The sequence below is a fragment of the Erithacus rubecula genome (genome assembly GCF_903797595.1).
Source record: "Erithacus rubecula genome assembly, chromosome: 16".
NCBI lineage: Eukaryota > Metazoa > Chordata > Aves > Passeriformes > Muscicapidae > Erithacus > Erithacus rubecula.
Genome location: NC_136668.1, coordinates 518,556 through 539,128, shown reverse-complemented (window position 1 = coordinate 539,128; position 20,573 = coordinate 518,556). Strand labels below are relative to the sequence as shown.

General features: G+C 50.4%; 1 protein-coding gene across 1 annotated transcript in view; it reads right to left on the bottom strand.

Annotated features, from left to right (window-relative positions):
* Positions 1-20,573, bottom strand: part of FGF18 (fibroblast growth factor 18) — a 62,288-nt gene that overhangs the window by 28,134 nt on the left and 13,581 nt on the right. The window contains 1 exon segment of the mRNA XM_079320069.1: positions 12,289-12,469. Coding sequence (XP_079176195.1) covers positions 12,289-12,469 — 181 coding nt within the window.

Here is a 20,573-nt window from a genome sequence, read left to right as displayed (position 1 = left end):
CTCTGAAGAGGGGATTCCAGGAAGGAGCTCTGTCTGTGTGGGCTAGAAATGTAGCTCATGCTGACAAAGATGAGCAGCTGGTACCCAACAGCAGCAACTCCCTACCATGACCTGGTTCTGCTGGGGCAGCTCTGCCAGGCTGCCCTTGGAGGGTCTGAGAGCAGCAAACTGCTAAACACACACCCCAAACCACACCACAGGAGGCATTCTGTTTAAATGCAGAGATAACACAGCTGACACCTGGGCATGGACAGATGCCTGCTGGCACTGCTCATCTCAGAGGGAGCTCTAAAAAGCTCCTTTACACCTGACAACCAACTTATCCCACAGGAATAGCCATCTCTGGAAGCCAGCCTTTGGTAGGAGGCTGCCAGAGAAGGGGCACATCAGTTGTCATGAGCCATTTTACAAGAACATCTACAGAACTACACAGACCTGAACCAAGCAGAGCATTTCCAGTACAAGAAGTCCCCAGACAGAATAATCTATTTCTCTTCAGGAGACTAAGCAAAAATCAGGAAGGCTTTCCTCTGAGGTTGAGAATAATCAGGGTAGAAGAGAGGGTGGCAGTTTTAGAGCATTTATTACTCTACACAAGAAGGCATCTTGCTCCTTGCTGGTGCAAGAGGTTGGAAAAGGATCTGGCTCAGCCCTGGAAAAAGCAAGAGAGGGATCACAAAACCATGCCTGTAGTCTCAGCTTAACCCACGAACCTGCACAGCATCCAATGAAAAAGACTGTGAATGCTTCATCAGCAACACGACCAAGCTACACAGGAAAGAAAAAGAAAGGAAGAACAGATCCAGAGGGGAATAAATTTACCCCAGCATTACCTTTCCCTACAGCTTGCTATTTATTGAAGAAGCAGCAAAAGCTTCAGTGCACTTCAGGATACAAACGCTGACAGGGAAATTCAGAGACCTGAACCACTTCCAACAGGGAAAATATACTGACCGCAGTCTCTTTGGAGGTCAAACAAAATCAATAGCCTTTCTCTCCAGTCTGTCTCTAAACTAAGCTTCTTTCAAAGACATCCAGAGAAAATGGATCATCTTTTGTTGTTCTGTGTGGTTTTGGGTTGGGCTTTTTTTTGTTTTGCTTTTTTTTAAGTGGTCAAACATTCATAGAAGCATAAGAACTCCTTCCTCCCTAAGCATACTGAAAGGATTGTATAGAAGTCAACACTGCCCATCAGTTTTACTACACAATAGATGAGTTATCCACTTCTTGGGGAGGAAACCAAGCTGGAAGCTGCTTAGTGCTTGGCAAGAGAGGAAAAAATAAATCAATGTGTTTGCTTGATTGAGGTACGTTTAAAGCTGGTTGTCAATTAGTTCAACACAGTTTGCTGTTAGAGAGCACAACAATTTAGCCCCAGGAGCTGAAGTTTACTGCTTTTCCTCAGATTCCTCCTGCTGAGAGACAGATATTGGCTCCAGGCAGGTCAGGCAGGGAGCAGGAGAAGGGGTGAGGCTGAAGTCATGGGCACAGAGTGAGAGCCTGACATGGGATCCAGCCGTGGTTCCTTCTGTTCTGAGCATACAGCACACCCGTGTCCAGAGAGGAGTGGAGGTGGCAGCTGCCTCTCACCCTGGTAAACGGTGCAAACAGCCTCCCTAGGACACAGCTGGGATAAACTACAGCTCACACACCCTATGGGATGGCATCATTCCAACTGGGTCAGCCCAACCTCACCAAAAGGGCAGAAGGACCAACGGGGGAGAATGAAAAACTCTGCCTATCTCCACTTTAAGTAATACATATTCTTTAAAATCTCAGTACAAAAATCACAAATGGAGACAAACCACAGAAGTCACTTCCCAAGGGTCCCGCTGAAACACATCCAAAGGAAAATCTGCCTTCAGAGCAAGGGATCACCAGTGACTTTACCTGCAGCTCTGTTCTGACAAGCAGTCTTAAAAGACACTTTTCAAAGCAATAATTCAAGCTGAGGAGGCTCCCAAAGGTGACCCAGCCCAACCCTCTGCTTTGAGCAGGACCAGCAGGGCTGGGGACCAGCACTGCCCAACAACTCTCTGAGCCAGTGACATCCTGACCTGAGCACACCTAGGATGGCACTGCTGTGTCACAGCATGGCTGGAGAGGAACACACACATCTGCAGCTGGCTGGGGCCAGCCCCACCAGGACTGAGCCCCGGCCCCAGCCCAGCGAGCTGCCCCAGCCCTGCCCGTGAGCCTTTGTGGCACAGGGAGCCAGGTCTGCCAGCAGGCACCATCCCACACTGCTGGAATGATGCTGGCAAACCCCCACAGCTGTGCTCAAGCCCTGCTGTGTCTCCAGCTGCCCTTCCAAGCACAGCACGCCCTGACTCACAGCAAAGAGGGTTTGTTCCGCCAGCCACTGTAAGGGCACCTCATTTCTGAGCAAACACATTCAGCATCCTATCATTAGGAATTAGTTCTGTTCCCACACAGGTCTAATGGTGTTGGGAAACCCTGGGGAAGCTCAGAACAGCAATGGTGACCATCAAAGGTCCACCCCAGCTCCAGGAGCAGCAGGAACAGCCAAGGCTGGGAACCAGAAACAAAAGTGCTATTTCTTTGTAATGCTTTTTATCTCCCCTCCTCCAGCCCCCCCAGGTGGGACAATTTACCCGGTGACTATAAAGCTCTTATATGTGCTTGTTAGCACCCCCAAATTAGTAGGTGTAAAGTCAATATCCTTTTGCCTATTTACTCCTAATGAGTCACCAGTCAGAAACTTCACTTGAGAAAAACGGTTACAAATGCAGATGCCGGAGCAAATGAAATAAAGGCAAGAATCACAAACGTTGCACAAAGGCAAGGGGCTGGGCACACCACACAGCACCAGGCCATTGTCACCGGCTCAAACCTAACAGCTTTGATTTGCCTCCCACCGTTAAAATGGTTTGAAATGCAAGGTCTGAACAAAGGTGCAAGACACAGGAGGAATGGGAGGCACTGCTGGGCACTTAATCTCCTTTCAGTCTCACACAGGAGCTCCAGGAACGGCTCTGTTGAAGTCGGTGGAGTTTCAGGAGTGTAGGAAAAAGAATAATCAAGCCTTGGCTGTAACAGAGATCCAGCCCTGTGATCCCTCCATGCAACCAGCAGAAGCCTTACTGGGGATTTATGCTGAAGTCACCTTCAGTGCCTTTGGCACTGGAACCTGGGCCAACATCTCTGAGCCCAACAGGACAAGACCAGCTTCTAATTCACCCAATATGTGATTTGGAGCCAGGAGCCCAAAGCATCCCCAGTGTGCTTCAGCTCTGTGAGCCTTGCAGCTGTCCTTGGCCAAGCATTGGGGACACCTGGAGAACATTTTTTGATTTATCTGGTGCTTACATGCCATCCTATTCCTAGCCCTTCCCTGCTGCTTCTCGAAGGTCCTGGAAGCCCCAGCGGCTGTGGGTGACATTCCCTGATGCCACAGCTCCCCTCCCACATTCCAGCAGCATTTCCTCTCCTGCTTGGCCTTCCCAAAGCACTTGAGAACATCAGGTGAAAACCTGCACAGCTGCCCTCACTGCTGGAGAGCACCCAAACATCACCACAGCCAGAAGGCAGGGTCACAGGTTTTGTTCCTATTGCTCTGGGAGGAAAGGAACCTTTTTTGGCAGCTGAGAATGCAGAGAAGGAGAAGCCTCTGGGCACATGTTTCAGCTCACAGAGATAAGGGCAAAATAATCTGAGCACTACCCAGTCATGCTCCAAGCTCCAGCACTCCAGGCAGCATCAGCAAAGGACAGATTCATCCCCAAGGCAGCACAGCTTAGGGACATAAAGCCCAGGATATACTGAGATAGTCTCAGCTCCTGCATCCCCAGAAAAGCATGAACTGTCTATTATGGGCATTCAGGAAACACTCAGGGTTCTTCAGGGACCAAAGCAGGCACTGTCTATTGCTGGCACCACTCATGAAAAGGGATGCTGAGAGGAGCAGTTTCTCCTCTCCACAGCTTGGTTGTTTTCACCTTTCTGCCAGCTCTGCAGGGCCTGGCCCTGTTCTTGCAGGCCAGGCAGCACTACTGGCCTTGCTAATGTTTGCTGTGTTCCACCTTGCAGCTGTGGAAATTCCTGACTATCTGCATTTTCAAAGGGATGAGGTGAAATCTGAGCAACTGAAGTGCCTGATTTTTTTATAAATGTAACACCTTTCTTGAGGAAAGCCCAACCTGAAAACAGGAACAGTCTCCCAGCATCTCAAAGCACCAAATAATTGTTTGCAAGCAGGCCACCAGTGTGGTCTCCATCAGCAGGGTCCCTTTAGCATCTCTCCATCTGCACAGCTTTCATCCTGCTAGCACACCTGGAGGTGAGGGGCTCTGGGCTGGGGGAGGGACACGTCAGGACACTGAGATGGTGAAATTCATGCCACTCCATTATAGGGAACAAAGTTCCTTCTGTGTCAGTGCCTGGAGGGTCCAGCCCCAGTGCCACAGCCCAGCTCAGCCAGGTGGAGCAGGAGATGCTCCAGGTGAGGGTGTGGCCAATGCCAGCACCATGAGTCTCCAGGAATCTGACTTCAGGAATTTAAAATTGCAGCCCAGTGAGGTTCCATGGTGCCTTCAAGTGTAATCTTCACATCAAGCTTTGTATTTCCCATCCTGTCCTTAGTTAGGCAGTTCTTAACAAGGTTATTGACATTTCTCATTTCTTCCAAATATCTCTTCTGAAGGAAAAAATCTCTTTGGCCACTTGACATCATGTACAGGAATGTTCACCCAAAGCAAAATGTACAAGAGCATTTGTGCCAATGTTTTCCTTCCTCTCCAAAGTAAAAGCAATTAAATCCCCTTTTGAAAATGCAGACTAGCCCATTTTTAGGGTATTTTTAATTGCACCCCAAGAACCAACTTGGATTAATCAATGACTGACCAAATGCTTAGACATGGGAAAACCTCAGAGAGCACAAAACAAGGTTTGGTAACAGACAGCAACACAGAACAACTGCAATAAACCAAAGGAGCTCTCAGCATCTGTGCACAGAATCACTCCTAGAAACAGATTTAAAATTACACAAGTTTCTTCCAGAACATCATCACAGAATGGTTTGGGTTGGAAGGGACCCCAAAGATCACCTCCATACATCTCCAGTGGCCCCCATATATATTTTGACACAAGTAATCACTACACTGACAAGAACAGCAAATTTCCAGAGCCATGGAGGAGAAAGGAAAACCCTAAGTTTGTTTCTGTGCTCTTTCATCAGAGCCAGGCAAGAGCATTTAACAAAGCACTGCTTGACCTTCATGGGAAAGCACTATGAGCACAGCAAGGCAGGAACAGATAACATCATATTGACCTGTCTTCAGAGGCTGGCATTCACATTTTCATAAAGTGTCTAAGAAGATAAATCACTGTACTAATAATATTTGTATTGATTATCTAAACTGAAGCAGCAATCGACTCCATTGTCTCACTTCCTCTTAAATTGCTCACAGATGGGATCCTGTTTCCTATTCTGCATTTCTAATGGGAACACTTAAATCACAGTACAGAATTATATACACACACACAAACTGTTAACAAAAACCCTTTTATGACTTTATGAAAATAAAGATTTTTCACTTTGTAGCTCGCTTTCCACTCCACACAGGAATAAAAAATGACAAATTATCAGCAGATCTCTACATTACCTCTCCTCGTTATTTCTGGGTCCTAATATTTGCTGACAGACAAGCCTGTGCTTTCCAAACTCTGACCAGTGCTTGTGGAGACTTGAATTTTGGATACAGAGTTAAAAGGAGATTTTTTTTTTTAAGCTATCTCAAAATCCAGGAGTAGGGAATTCCAAAATCGGTGTGGTGTAAGGAGGAAAATAAACAAAAGGTTTTGCTGTTAGTGCAGGCACAGAACAAGGACTGGTGCAGAGAGACTGGGCTTCAGGTGTGAAGCAGCAGGAGCTCAGGAGAGCAGATATCAAAATCAAAAGTAAAGGAAATTAGCAATAAATTGATTGTTTGAAATAGGTTTGTCATTAATCAAAAAGGCTTGGATTTCTCTAAAACTTCTCATCGTGCCTAAGCAAGGCTTTTCCCCATCCTGGCACACGCACAAAATAAAAACTGAGAATGTCTTCAGTGTACAGATGGCTTGTATAAGATACAGTGTGTTTCAAATAGAACCTTCTAGAGCCACCAGGAACATGAGGGCAGCCAGGAGCCCTGTCTGCCCAGAGCAAGCTGAGAGCCCCAGCCCCAGCTCCATCCTCATCCTCATTCCCAGTTCCTGCCTCAGCTCCATCCTCATCCCCAGTTCCTGCCTCAGCTCCATCCTCATCCCCAGTTCCTGCCCCAGCTCCATCCTCATCCTCAGCCTCAGTTCCTGCCTCAGCTCCATCCTCATCTTCATCCCCAGCCCCAATTCCTGCCCCAGCCCCAGCTCTATCCTCATCCCCAGCCCCAGTTCCTGCCCCAGTCCTAGCTCCATCCTTGCCCTCAGCCCCAGTCCCATTCTCATCCTCACCTTCATCCCCACCCTCAGCCCCTGCCCCTGCCACAGCTCTATCCTCAGCTCCATCCTCATCCTCAGCCCCAGTTCCTGCCCCATCCCATCCCCAGTCCCTGCCTCTCTCCTGGCTCAGCACAGCTCTGAGCTGCCAGAAGCTTCAGCTCATCCCCTCTGCTTTCGAGGAGCAGCTCCAGCACTGCCCCAGCAGATGAAAAGGAGATGTTTTAAGGAACAAACAATACCAGAGCTCTGAGGATTGCCGGCGAGCAGGGCAGAGCCCACAGCAGCTGCAGGGCTCTGGCCAGTCCCCATATGACTGTACAGCTGCCACGGTGAATGATCATCCCCTGCGCTGAGGTCAGCTCTGCCCCCCGGGCTAAGTAAGTGAAAATAAATGGTTTAGGAGATAAAAGGTCTTTTAAAAAATTTATTTGTCTTGTCGTGATGTCAAAACTGTAATGGGAAGAGACTGGAGGCAGCGATACGTCGGTTAAATGGGAAACAGCCATCCTGATGGGGCAGCACAATAAATTACAAAGCAGATCCCGGCTCATGCGGGATTTGGGGCTGAGCTGCACCGGCAGACAAACCCTTGCACGCACCTGTTCCTGGCAAGGAAAGGAACTTGAAATACACGCGGAAAAACTGTGGAAATATTTCACAAACCCAAATTGCTGTTTGGACTACATCTCTACATCTCCCTGCAGATAAATTCTGAGCCGTCCAGCCACAATGAGTTTTGGTTTTCACTCCTGCTCGTCCTAGGAGAGGGATCAAAATAGATTTAAACTATTCCAGGAAGGGAATGGGTTAATCAGATTTCCCAAGGCAGCTTGCTGTTAAGGTGCCAGAAATACGGAGGGGAAAGAATGACTTGCTAAAGATGGGACAATGGCACTGGTATTTTGCATTTGTTTCCAGGCTTTCAGATAGAACAAATGGGAGTCATTAGTGAAATGAGTTTAGGGAGTTCTAAATTAGCTGTCAGACTGCCAAGTCCGGAGAAGTGCTATGTCAGCCATTAATTCTGGAGAGCACTGGATTACCCCAACCTAGGAAGGAATCCTGCAAAATTTAGAGTCAATTAAAGGAGGCTATTTTGCTATAATAATATTTTCCACACATATTACACCTCCTCGTGGAACAGAGCCCACTTGTACCACAAATGAGATCTCTGGCAGGATGGAGCGAGGCTGATGTCTAGACAGCTGTAATGTGCGCTCCGCATCCCCGGGAGCAGCGGGGGCTGCAGGGCTGGAGCGGCCCCAGGAGGTGACACCCGATTGCCTCAGCTCCTGTGTCCTGTACCACCCCAGGAGCACATCTGTGTGCTCTCCCTTCCCTTCCCTTCCCTTCCCTTCCCTTCCCTTCCCTTCCCTTCCCTTCCCTTCCCTTCCCTTCCCCTCCCTTCCCTTCCCTTCCCTTCCCTTCCCTTCCCTTCCCTTCCCTTCCCTTCCCTTCCCTTCCCTTCCCTTCCCTTCCCTTCCCTTCCCCAAACCCAAGCTCTGCTGAGCCCCCTGAGTTCCTGTCCCCGGCAGTTCCGAGCTGAACCCACGGATCCCGGGGGATCCAGGGGGCTGGCACGGCCGTGGTGCTGATGTCCCCCTCGTGCCCTGCTCCTTGCAGGCACAGGTCCCTGTGTTTATTTTGTCCCCCAAAATGTAGCCTAGAGAGCCCGGCAGTGGGAAGGTTTATAAAACAGGGTTTGTAACCTCCCGAGGGAGCCCGGAGCGTTTCTGGAGCTGTGATGGAATGGATCCATGGGATCCATGGACAAACAGCGCCCGGAACGTGCGGTTAGTGATGCACCCCCACACCCTAGCACAGCCTCGGGACACCCAAACATTCCCGAACCAAAGCTCCCTCCCCGAGAGGAGCAAAGCGCTCTCACACCTCTGCACTGAGGCTGACACCGCTCAGCGCCCCGCAGGACAGCAGGAGCTGGGGACAAATTAAACCAAAAACCCCATGGCTGTGAAATACAAATGAGGCAAAAAATGCCTTCAGCCAAGCAAGAGAGCTCTGTCTGCCCGGATACACAGGCCGTGAACAAACAGGATAGAATGTCTTCTGCCTTTTGTGAAATGAAAATAAATGAAAGGATCTAAGGTTTCAGGTCACTGATCCCTCTCTTCCCTATCTGTACCATTTATCGGAGGTAGAATATAAAGGTTCCAGGTCCTTTTCTTTTCTTTTCTTTTTTTTTTTTTTTTTTTTTTTTTTTTTGGTCAGCACTTTAATGGTTGTTTTTTCTCCTTCATCCTTTCATTTTCTGAATGAAAGGACCACTTAGGAACCTGTAAAGTAATAATAAGCTTATAATAGGAATATTGTTTCTCTGGGCCAGTGCAAATTCTTTCTGAATAGGTCGAAGAGATTAAAGTAAAAATGCAATTTGTAAATAGATCAGTCCTTTAATTAGTTTATAGTCTGTTAAGAGATAATATTTTGCTCGCATAGATCATCTGTTATCTAAAGATCTCAGAGCGCTTTAGGAACATCAATTAAGCCTTTTAAAAAAAACCAACCTTGGGAGATAGGTAAGTGTATTTAGATTAATTAGTGTTGCTGTGAGCAGCAGGCATTATTATTAGATTTAATTTAGTCCAATAATTGACTTATCTGTTAATGGATTCTAATTCATCTGAGAAGGGATCAAATCCATCTGATTAAAAGGATTACATAGACTCAATTAATTCTATTAACTGACTTAATTTGCCATTTAATAATCTGACACACGGGGCAGGATCTTGGCCCCAAAGAACGCACAAACCAAAAATTACACAGTGGAATTATCACGGCAGCAGAACTATGCATTGCAGAGCATGAATTTTGCCTTTTGCACACCTGGATAAAGCAGCCCAGGGGGATTCCTGTGGCAGGAATGTGGCAGATGTGCCACCCTGCCCCAGATCTGCCACCTCCCCTCTGCTCTGGGCATTCTCTGCAGCCAAGAGGCGAGAAGTTTTACAGAAGCCAATAAACTTTGCAATAAAAGTAACCTCCCTTCAAAGGCATGACAACACTTCCATTTGGAAGCTGGATATGTGCAAAAAAAAAAAAAAAAAAAAAAAAAAAAAGCATCTGGACACTGCTGCGAATGTAAGTAACATGGCAAAGAGGTGCTAAAGCATTATTTGCTCCGCTGTATTTAAATCAGGATTGTGCTAATCGCTGGGACCTTGCCCTCGCAGAGTTCCCCACAAACCCCGGGATGGCCTCGCCTGATGCCACCTTCTCCTGCCATGTTGGGAGAGTTCAAGCAGCCAGCCCACGGGCACCTTTCCCCACGTCTTTTGCCTTTCCTCAGGCGTTTCTCAGACGTGCTTATCCTCCCAAAGCCTTCCCCCAGCTGCGATCCTTAGGACAGGCCACAGCCTCTGCGGCCCGGGAGCCGGCGCCATCCGTGGGGGCCGCACAGCCCTGAGCCGGCCAAGCCCGGCTCTGGCACACACTGGGACGAGGAGAGGGAAAGGGCAGGGGCACACTCAGCCATCTGCTGTGGGAGGAGAGGTGTCCTCCTCCAGACGCAGACCTGGCTGGCAAGACGGAGATGTGCATCACAAGTTTGCCACTGTTGAGATCCCCAGACCCGGTTTAAGCCTCTCTCTGGTCTTGATCAAAGGTTAGTCCCTAATAATGCCTCTGGGGGAGGGGTTCCTGGCACATAAAGGGCCCTGTGTCATGCCTTTGTGTCCAGGTTGGGCTGGAACACAGATGGTTCTCACTCCAGTAATTCCGACATCTCTCCCCCCCTCCGTTGTCCCAGACTGGAGCTTTGCGTGGTCCCATCCCGAATCCCCCCTCACTGTCTCCCCGATTGTCATGCTCCGAGTGCTCCGTGCCACGCAGCACCGGGAGACTTCCAGAACCTTCCACAGGGCTGGGGCCGAGAGGGCTCCGCAGCCCCAGAGCCTGTGCTGAGGAGGCTCCAGAGACGGGGCTGGGGCTGCGGGAAAACAACTCCGGGAGCAGGGCTGGGGGACAGAGAGCGGTGGGGAGCGGGGTTTGGAGACAGACTGGGAGGGGAGCAGGGCTTGGACATAGGCAGGGATGGGGAGCAGGGCTTGGACACAGGCAGGGATGGGGAACAGGGCTTGGAGGCAGGAAGGGATAGATGGGTGGGTCTGGAGGCACTCAGAGATGCAGGAGCAGGGTTTGGAGGCACTCAGGCATGCAGGAGTAGGGTTTGGAGGCACTCAAGGATTCAGGAGCAGGGTTTGGACACAGGCAGGGATGCAGGAGAGGGGTTTGGAGGCAGGCAGGGATGGGGAGCAGGGCTTGGACACAGGCAGGGATGCAGGAGCAGGGCTTGGACACAGGCAGGGATGCAGAAGCAGAGGGTTGGAGGGACTCAGGGATACAGGAGCAGGGTTTGGAGGCACTCAGGGACGCAGGAGAGAGGGTTGGAGGCAGGCAGGGATGCAGGAGCAGGGTTTGGAGGCACTCAGGGATGCAGGAGCTCCCGGCCGGGAATGCCGGGCTCTGCCATGGCAGCACCACCCTCGGCCACAAGCACGCTCCCGTACGGATTTGTTGTTCAGACACGATTGCATATGTATGAAGGGGACAAGATGGGCTTTGACACATAAATTAGCACTTGTCAGCTGCTCCCGGGAACACTTCCCTGCTGCAGCCACTGTAAATGTCGCCTGCTCTCCGCCAGAGCAAAGCTCTGCCGGCACTGGCAGGAGCGTCCGGGCAGCGCCAGCCTCCCGCTCCAGAGCCAGCCCAGCAGCACCAGTGCCACGGAACGCACTGCCAGCAGCAGCCAGTGGCACTTGTCACTCCTGTCACATCTGGAAATTCGGGAGTGACAAAGGACAAGGTAATGAGACTTCAGGGCAGGGCTTTCTCTGAGAGACGAGGGGCTGACCCCACAGCGGTGCCTTGGGGTCACTCCCTACCTGCCAGGTGCTCTCTGGCTGTCCCTGCCGTGGCACAGCTCAGTGGCAGCCCCTCTCTCAGTGCTCAACCTGTACCTCAGTGGGAAGAGCCACTCCCACATGATGACCTGCCCTCCTGCAGCTCAGCTCCACCTCAGCAGTGCTGCACCAGACAATCCCACACGAATGGCAGAGCCAGCAAACTCCCACACACAGCTCTGTAGCAGCCCAGGAACACACAGCGCTGCACACCCCAAACACCAACAGGAGCAGTGCCCTCAGCAGCCCCCAAATCCTACCAAGAGCCAGCTGGAGTAAGAACATCTCAGCAGCAACCATCTCAGAATGAAGCAGAATTACAGCACCTTTCACTTCCCAGCCTCTAGCAGCATTTCCAGCATGCTGCTTGTGTACAGATCACAACAAGATCAGTTGAATGCACCGCTAGCACTGGGTAAATATTGTTTTTCCTGCAAGATCCATACACTTGGAGATTCAGCTTGAGCTCTGGGTACTCTCAAAGCTCTCAAAGTCTACTTTCAGTTCAAACCAAACACCTCATCACCTGAAAAGGTGAGAGTGCTTCATTCAGTTCAAACCAAACACCCCATCACCTGAAAAGGTGAGAGTGCTTCATTCAAACACTGGATTCACCCAAACATGAGCCAAGGAGTTCATGGGGAAATTACTTCCCCACTAATTTAGGGACCATTTATGAATTGTAAACACACTGTGAGCTCATGGCTCATTCTTCTCTTCAACCATATACCAATAAATTTGGGCTTGGTAGGACTGTGGGAACTGCCTGAACTGGGAGGCAGCACCAGCAAAACAAATCTCATGGTCCTAACCTGGAAAAGGGTTTTTTTCCTCTCATTATTTTTCTCCCAAGAGGTTCTAGCACAACACCCTGGATTAAAGCCTTTGACCTGCAGTCAGGGGCAATCCCAGTAAATATTCTTACCATATTTATCTCCATCTTCTCCTTTGGCACTGATCCTCCTGCCGAGCACCTGGATGTGCTTCCCGCTGGTCCTGCTGTACAGCTGGTAGAGCCGCAGCTGCTTCCTGCTCACATCGTCCCTCGCCCGCGTCTGGTTCTCCACGTGTATCCGAAAATCCACGTTCTCCTCAGCAGCAAACATCTGAGAGCGTGGGGAGAGAGAACAGACCTTGAGCACAAGCAGGCTCTGGGGCAGAGAGGCTGCACACCAGCCTGCCAAGGGCACTGGGCACTCAGAGCTGGCTGCCCTGCAGCACTGGAGTGTAATTCCACCCACAGCTGGTTCTCCACAGTGAACCAAACCTGGAGGTTACAATCAAGCTGGGGGGTCTTGAATAAAAACTTCTGCTCCTCCCTTCTTTGGTTTAATCCTGGTCAACCTCAACAGAACTCTGCAGCATTCCCAGTTATCTGTGGGACACCCAGGCAGGAAGAAAAGCTCAGGCAGGCAATGCTCTGATTTTGCTGCCAGAAGCCCACAGGGAGCTGAAGGCACAGGCACAGGCTGGGCAAGGGAGGCTCAGGGCAGTGCTGGGACATTCACAGCCATGTCAGAGGTGACAGACAGGGCTCACAATACTTCCCACAGGCAGAAAACAGCACAGGCAGGAGTTGTGACCCCGGTCTGGGGCTGTGAGGGAGGAGCAGCCCCTGGCAGAGGGCATGGCAGGGTGCCACAGCTGGATGCTGCCAGAGCTCTGCCAGCACAGAGCTGGGCTCTGCTTGCCCTGCACTCCCAAGGCACCACAGCTACACCTGAGCACAGAAGGCAGGACTTGGCTTTTGACAGCAATAATATCAATTTCTTTTTTCCTTGCTATGTCTTTCCTTACTTTCTTTTCAAATCCCATTTTTGCAAAGGATGCTGAACTACCAAACCCAGGGATATTCCCCTCATGCTGTCAGTCTGTCTTGTGCCCACAAAGCAAGGCTATTTGCAGCTAAAATTCTGGCTCCATCATTTTAAGATTTAAAACAGATTTTAAATCAAGATGACGTCGTTACATTGCTTTCACCACATGTTAATGAATTTCACATTTTTCTAGGAAAAAAACGAAGCAGGTGGGATTTGAAGTGGGGGGAAGGGCAGGTTGCTTTGCTTTTTTGGAAACTCCCAACAGAAAATGCAATGTTTTCCAAAACATGTTTTAATTCTCTTCTAATTGTCTCTGGAGCACTCACAGTGCCCATAGCTGCAGTGCCTTGGTGAGCTCAGGAGCACCCACAGAGCTTCCAGCTCAGTGCTCAGCTCCAGCATGTCACCAACACACCTTTGTCACCAACACACCTGTGCACCTTTGTCACCACTGTCCTGCCTAAGCTCAGCTAATCATGCACCCCTTTCCTTTGCCAGAAGGGCTCTAGCAGCACAGGGGATGTCACAGGGGGTGACATCTCCTCCTCCCCTGTCCAAGGAGCTGGCAGCATCACCCTCAGACAAGCCCTGAAGCAGCTGATGCAGCAATCAGCAGGTGATGCTGACCCCAAACACAGCCAGCCCAGCCTCTATCACCCCATCACTGCCCCAGCAGGTGCCCAGCTCTGCCCCAGGGCAGAAATCCTGCAGGAGGAACAGCCCCAGGCTCCCCTTGCAGCTGAGCTGTCCCCTGGCCAGGAGCTGTGCTCAGAGCAGCAGTGAAACTACCCGGATTTAGCTGCCTGCTTAAAGATAAGCTCACGCTTAACCCCCTGTGGAAACAGGATGCTCTGCTGGAGGGTGGCCAAAGGGAATCAACCGTGCCAGCCTGGGCTGCATCTGGCATGCAACGGAGAATATCAATACCCAAAACCAAAATTTCATGCAGAAATTATTTCATGTAGAAATGCAGGGTTGATTTCATGAGATAAAACCTGTTTGATCATTGCTAAAATCTGCTCTCACAGAACCCCTTCCCTACAGGGTGCACTCCCTCAAGCAGCAGACTTCCCTGAGATAAGGAAGGCCATGTATATATACCATAGGAAAGACTCTTCTATAAATCTCACAAAAATTAGTAACATATGTCTCTTTTGGCAGCTGATTGGCAATACCCAGTCAGGGAGGTCACCTGAAACCAAGCACATCCACCCTCAAATACACTCAAATCCAGAAATGTCTTAAAGTCCTTTAAACTGAAAGGCTTTCACTCCTGTTCACCAAAGCAAGTTTTCCTTTTTTGTTTTCACCATTGAAATGCTATTACTGCACATGAACAATCCTACCCCGAGTGAGAGCCCTTTTCAGCCTCTCAGGCTGATCATCCACAGCCCCGTGCAGGCAGCAGAACACAGCCTGGGGCAGAGCTCCACACAACAGGGCCCTGAAGGGAAGGGCTGCTTGCACCTTCCAGCTCCTTAGCAGCACTTTGGGACATAGGAGACAGGATTCCTGCAGGATTTGGGGTTCTAATATGGTCTGTCTGGTACAGGCTGCTCTTTATGCATGCTGGTTTCAGCATCTCAGGACAGTGGTTTTGTGTAATTCCATCTCATTCTTTGGCAACAACTTCTAGCCTGCAAATCCCAGTTGTTAAATCAGAGCATTGAATTTGGTTTCATTTTCACTCTTCCTCTCTTTTTCTTTTCCATCAGTTCCTTATCTATTTACTATTTATTTGTCACAACACCTTTCAGTGATAATACACAGCTGCAAATACAGTTGGCTATCCAGAGTTTATACAAGGGAATAAACAGCATTTCTTTTAAAAACAACTATCCCCTCAAGCTCTGGCATCAACAGGAATGCCTCACTCTGAGAAGAAGCTGCTGTCCCTCGTGTGCTGTCCTTGCCCAATGACTCCAGGTGGAGCATTCAGTCCCACCTCCCTTGCCAAAGCCAAAGGAACCAGAACCGACACCTGTCTTCTAGTGAGTCCACAGCAGGAGAGTCTCACGTGCTTTTTTGCCAAATGATTCTCAAAGAAGGGTGGATTTCATTTTAGATGGCTTTACAACGATCCTTCAGCCTAAAGAATGAGCCCCCTGTTTGTTAAACGCCAGACAGAGGGTGAGGGAAGGACCATTCTGCTGAGGCAGCCTCGGGTTTCACTGAGCATTAATCCAAGCTCAGGAGCAGCACAAGCCTGCAGCAGCAGCGCTGTGATGTCAGCCCTGCCCGGGCTCCTGCCCCATCCCTGCACTCCCAGATGTGAAAGGAGCAGTCCCAGCCCCGCCAAGGTCAATGAAACCCTGCCCGTGCCAAGCCACGTTCCCGGGATTTGGCTTTCCCCCCAGCCAACCTCCACGCACTTTGCATTTTCTATTTCGAGCTTTCCAGTAACAGGGGATGTTAATCTGTTATTGTTCATGTCACAAAGCGTTACAGCATGAGATGTCCAAGGCCCACAGCATGGCCAAGTTAACTGGGAGCTGGGCTTCACAATTTCCTGGTGTTTTGCTATTTATGCCACGGAGCACTCAGCAGAGAGCAAACCATATGTCATTCCCCAGCTGAAGCAGGAGTACCAAACCCCTCCTGCTACGGGCCCTGCCGATTGCAAAAGATAAACAAATCAGGCTATTCAAAGTCCTCTCAAACCATCTGATAAGCAGGAAATACTTATTACCTTTCAGCCATCAAATCAACCTAATATTAATGATTTTCTCCATGACCTTCTAAACACATGGAAGTTAACTCAATAAGGTCAACAAGAGGATATCCAAGACAGATCTCTCTCAAGCCTTCAAAGGCAAGTAACAAACCACTCTGCTTCCGTGACTTTGGCAGGATTCCTGCATGCAGGTCCCAGCAGGGTTTGCCAGCTGCCCGTGGCACACAGAGAAACACAGCACACTCCTTTTTCCTCCATCTAACTGCAAAGCCAATCCACCACCAGGAGGCTGTTACCTCCGTGCTGCAGAGCCAGAGGGGAGTGGATGAGCGGTGCTTGGGTGTGTCCCTCTTTGGCTTTAGGAGTAGCTGGGAAAGCAGCTCCAGGCTCAGAAGTGCAGAGAGGGCACTGGGGCAACAGTGGCAGAATCCCACAAATGGACCAAAGTCTTTCCAAATAACAGAACTTACAGCTTTGCTCTGGTGTTTGCTTCTTCTTGATACCCGTGGAAATTTTTTTTTTTTTTTTCTCGAAAAATAAATATCCAGAAATTTAAGCTTCACTCTTAGCCGTGGGAGATGTCACCATGGATGGTGACTGTGCACCCTTTCAGATGGTCTGTGAGGAAGGGCAGGGAGCCCTGTGGAAGGGCTTGTTCAAAGTGATCAGATATGAGATTCCGCAAAAAAACCCTCTACCAGTGGCATTTACAAAGTATTCCACTTGAAATGCTTTTTGGTATTTCTTTTTGATGAGAGCACTGGAAAAGGAGAAGGAAATGGGGTGATGTGGGGGTCAAGCCTGCCTGTCCCTTTGGATTTCAGAAATGTTAAATAAGACCCAAAGAGAACACATTTGGAGGGCTTGGGAAAGGGGACACAGCTCCATGAGGTGACACATGTTTGGATCCAAAAGCTGCCCTGCAAGTGTAGCCTCCTTTCCTCCAGAGAGCCCTGTGCACTCAGAGCAGATGGAAGCTCCTGGGGCAGGGGCAGACCTCTGCCCCCTCTGAACACACAAGCTCTGGGACATGCAGCCCTCACTCAGCCACAATTCCTGCAGCCTGGACCCTGCCAGCTGTCCCAGCCACGCAGCACTGCAACAGCAATGCATCTGTGGGCCCTGGGATGGCAGGAACAGTGTTACTGAGCCTGGAGAAACCACGAGGGAGGCTGCAGGGAGTGCCAAAATCTGGAACTTGAGAGCTTGAGGAAATGAATGTTTTATGGCCCATCAGTCAGTATTCGACCATTTTCTAGAGAAAGATGATGCCACCTTCAAGAAAACGAAGTTTCTCCTTTTGATGGTGGAATGAGATGTAGCCAGAATGGTGAAAATGTACCATTTGTGGTGTGGTGGGATTCTAAACTTGTGGCACCCTGAGAAATGGTTAATCCTGGGGAAGAGCAGGGTTCCAGCCTTGATAAATGACTTTTAAAAGCCCAGCTGGAGGCAGGGCAGCTCTGCCCATGGCACACCCAGCACCAGAGTACTGCTGAGGTGCCAAAATGCAGCTCCCAGAGGGGCTCCAACAGCCCCAGCCTCTCATCTGCCCCCACACCTGCCTGTTCTCACTGGCTCAGAACAGGTCAGTGCCAGCAGCCCCCAGGTCACATCACTGACCATGTCCCCACGACCTCAGCTCCCTGCATGGGGCAGACCCAGTGTCCCTGAGCTGGACAGCTGCCTGGAGCTGCAGCACCCAGGGGGGCCAGGCTGAGCTCCCCCCAGCACCCAAGGCAGCTCTTTCCCAGTGGGAACAGCTCCTGCTGCCTGTGCTGACCAAAGCAAAGCAGCCCCATGACCTCAGCTGAGGGAAATCTGCAGGATGCCACAGCTTGCCATGGGCTCTTGACAGCTTGGGTCTCCAGAAATACAGCTTAGACCTCAAGTTCTTTCCTTATTTTTCTGCAGTTGTGATATATCTTGATGGTGTTGATTATTGTTAGTTAATGGTTGGTATTATTTTACCACGCTATCCATCAGGCAAGGAGCAAGCAGGGCTTTTTCTTTCTTCCTTTCTTTCTTTGTCTTTTTTTTTTTTCTTTTTTAATGCTTGTTATATCTCTGCTATATACTTCCTCTGCACACAGAAATATCCCTTCAAAGCTTGATATTATTGAGCAGCTTTCAACCATGCCCAGCAGAGCCATGTATTCTCTGCATTTGTCTGGCCTTTGTTTCTAGGAATGAAATACCAATGGCTGAACAGTGTGACTTCGTTTCACTCCTTCATTCCAATACTTGTTCTATTTCTATCCCACTGGGTCAAACTCACCTATTGTGAGACCTCACCGATTTCAATTACATCAGGGATTAATTTGTTCCATGGTGTTGAAGCTGTTAATGCAATCCTGGCTGGCTCTAGATTAGAAAGGCACGGTGAGACCTCCCTCGCAGGCAGTGTGTTTAACAGCAGTCCTCATCTGCAGTTTTGTTCGGCACTGGGGTGGGGTTTTTCTTCCCTTTGTGCCCCTTTGCCCCTCTTTTCACAATCTTCCCCTTCCTTTCTAAATTGCCCTTATCAGAACTGGGTGGTCCCTGTGACTTTCCCTGTGTCAGGGCTGGAGGAATGACCCCACACCACACAGAGGTGCCACTGCAGCTCTGGCACCTCCTCTCCCCACGGGAGCACTCTGCTCCACAAGGAGTCTCTGAGTCCATCCATGTCCCCTGCACTCTGCTGACAGTGGCAATGTCCTTCACAAGGGCCACACTGGTCCCTGAGAGCTCTGTGCTGCTGCCACCACCCCTCACTGCTCACACCAGGACACACAGATTCCTCAGAAGTCATTTCATGCCCCTGTCCCTCCTCACAGCATCAGCATTGCTGCAAAGAAATCACAACAGGCTTTGCACAACCCAACCGAGCCCTGTGAAACCAAGGACCAGGGAGCTTGGCATGCCGCAAGTGCCTCCACTCCCAACAAAAAACATCTTCTTTTCTGGATGGAGAAAGCTGAAATGACCTGCTCTGACCTGTGCCCAGCACAGGTGGCTCTGCACAGGTGAGCACAAGGCTGAGGGGGTACCTGCCCCACCCCAGGGCACTGCTGGCCAGGCACACCCATGGAACAGCCACGGCACAGCCAAGTCTGGCACACCCATGCCATGGGCTGTCCCTGTGACATCTGCTGCTTACCCAGGGCTGCAGGAGCAGGGGGCTGCAGTGAGACCAGGGCACAGCTCCCAGCAGGATGTTCCTGGGACAAAAGCTGCAGCACCCCACTAAAAATACTTACCAGCAATTTGTTCACCTCTTGAAGTGAGACCTGAGTCCAATTACTGAGAAATCTGCCAGGTTCAAAGCACTCCTGACCTTTTCTCCCCTCTCCCCAGGGCAGCTGCTCCTGCTGCAAACCCGTTTGGCCACAGCAGCAGGGCAGAGTGGAAACCCCCAGCCCACTCCCTGAAATTGGTCAGGCATTCCCCAAACGCTGGAAGAAGGCAGTTATTCACCACAAGGACTTAAAATGTCAGCTTGAAGCACGGGCCTGCCAGGTTCAAGGTGACATCTCTGCTCTTCTGCTTGATACCAGCCTAGGCAAGAGCTCCACAGAAACAGGAGCAATGGCACAAAACACAGAAAAGCTGAGGGATACTCAGGAGAACACAAGGGATACTTGAGGGATACCTAGGAAAACGCTGCCATCAGGAGATGGAAGATCACCAAAGACCAGCCTCCCCATAAGAGAATGAACATTTGCAGGGGCAGCAGCTCAGCAGTGAGTCAGTGCTTATCCTGGCAGCTCTCCTCATCTGGTCCCCTGATCCTCCCAGGAACACAGATCCCTGCTCCCACTGCAGAAAAGCAACTCCCTCTAGGGTAAAACACAGCAACTGCCAAGCAGTGCACACCAGGCCAGGGCAGGACTCACAAAATGCCTTTTTGCACTGCATTTGCAAAGGAAACAGGCTTGGCCAGCAACTGTCCCCACACAGCTCCCAAGCACTGAGCTCAGGTGAGGGGTGGCTTCTCTAAGAGCTGATCCAGCAGAGATGCCTGGGGACCTGACTGGATTATCCCACATCACTTTCCTCTCTCAGCTGTCCTCCCTGGAAGGGTTTTACTGACTGCAGTCAGTTCCACTCCTGTTCATCCTGACAAGGTAACACCCAGTGCCCCTCTGTGGGGATGGTGCCAGGGGAAGGGACCTGCTCAGGGGTTTCTGCCAGTCACATAGGATGGAGCAGCATTTGAGCATCCTGTGCCAACCCTGGCACCACAGCTCCCTTCCTGAGCAGCCACAGGATGAATCACAGGCTGGCCTGGGTTGGAAAGGACTTTAAAGATCACCTGGTTCCAACCCCTGCCATGGCAGGGATACCTTCCCCTGTCCCAGGCTGCTCCAGCCCCAGTGTCCAGCCTGGCCTTGGGCACTGCCAGGGATCCAGGGGCAGCCACAGCTGCTCTGGGCAGCCTGTGCCAGCCCTGCCCACCCTCACAGGGAAGCACTTTTCCTAATGACCCATCTAAACCAACTCTCTGGGCAGTGTGAAGCCATTGCCTTTTAACCTGGCATCACACCACCTTGTAAATTCTCTCTCCATCTTTTTTGTCAGCTCCCTCAGTGCTTCACCACTGCCTGCTCCTGCCCAAGCACTGATCAATTCTGTTTGCACAAGTCACCCTTGATGCCAGCCCCAGCCTGCTGTCCAAGCCAAAGGCCTCAAGGAGCATTTTTGCTCCAAATTATGAACTCTGCTCCAGGCTGT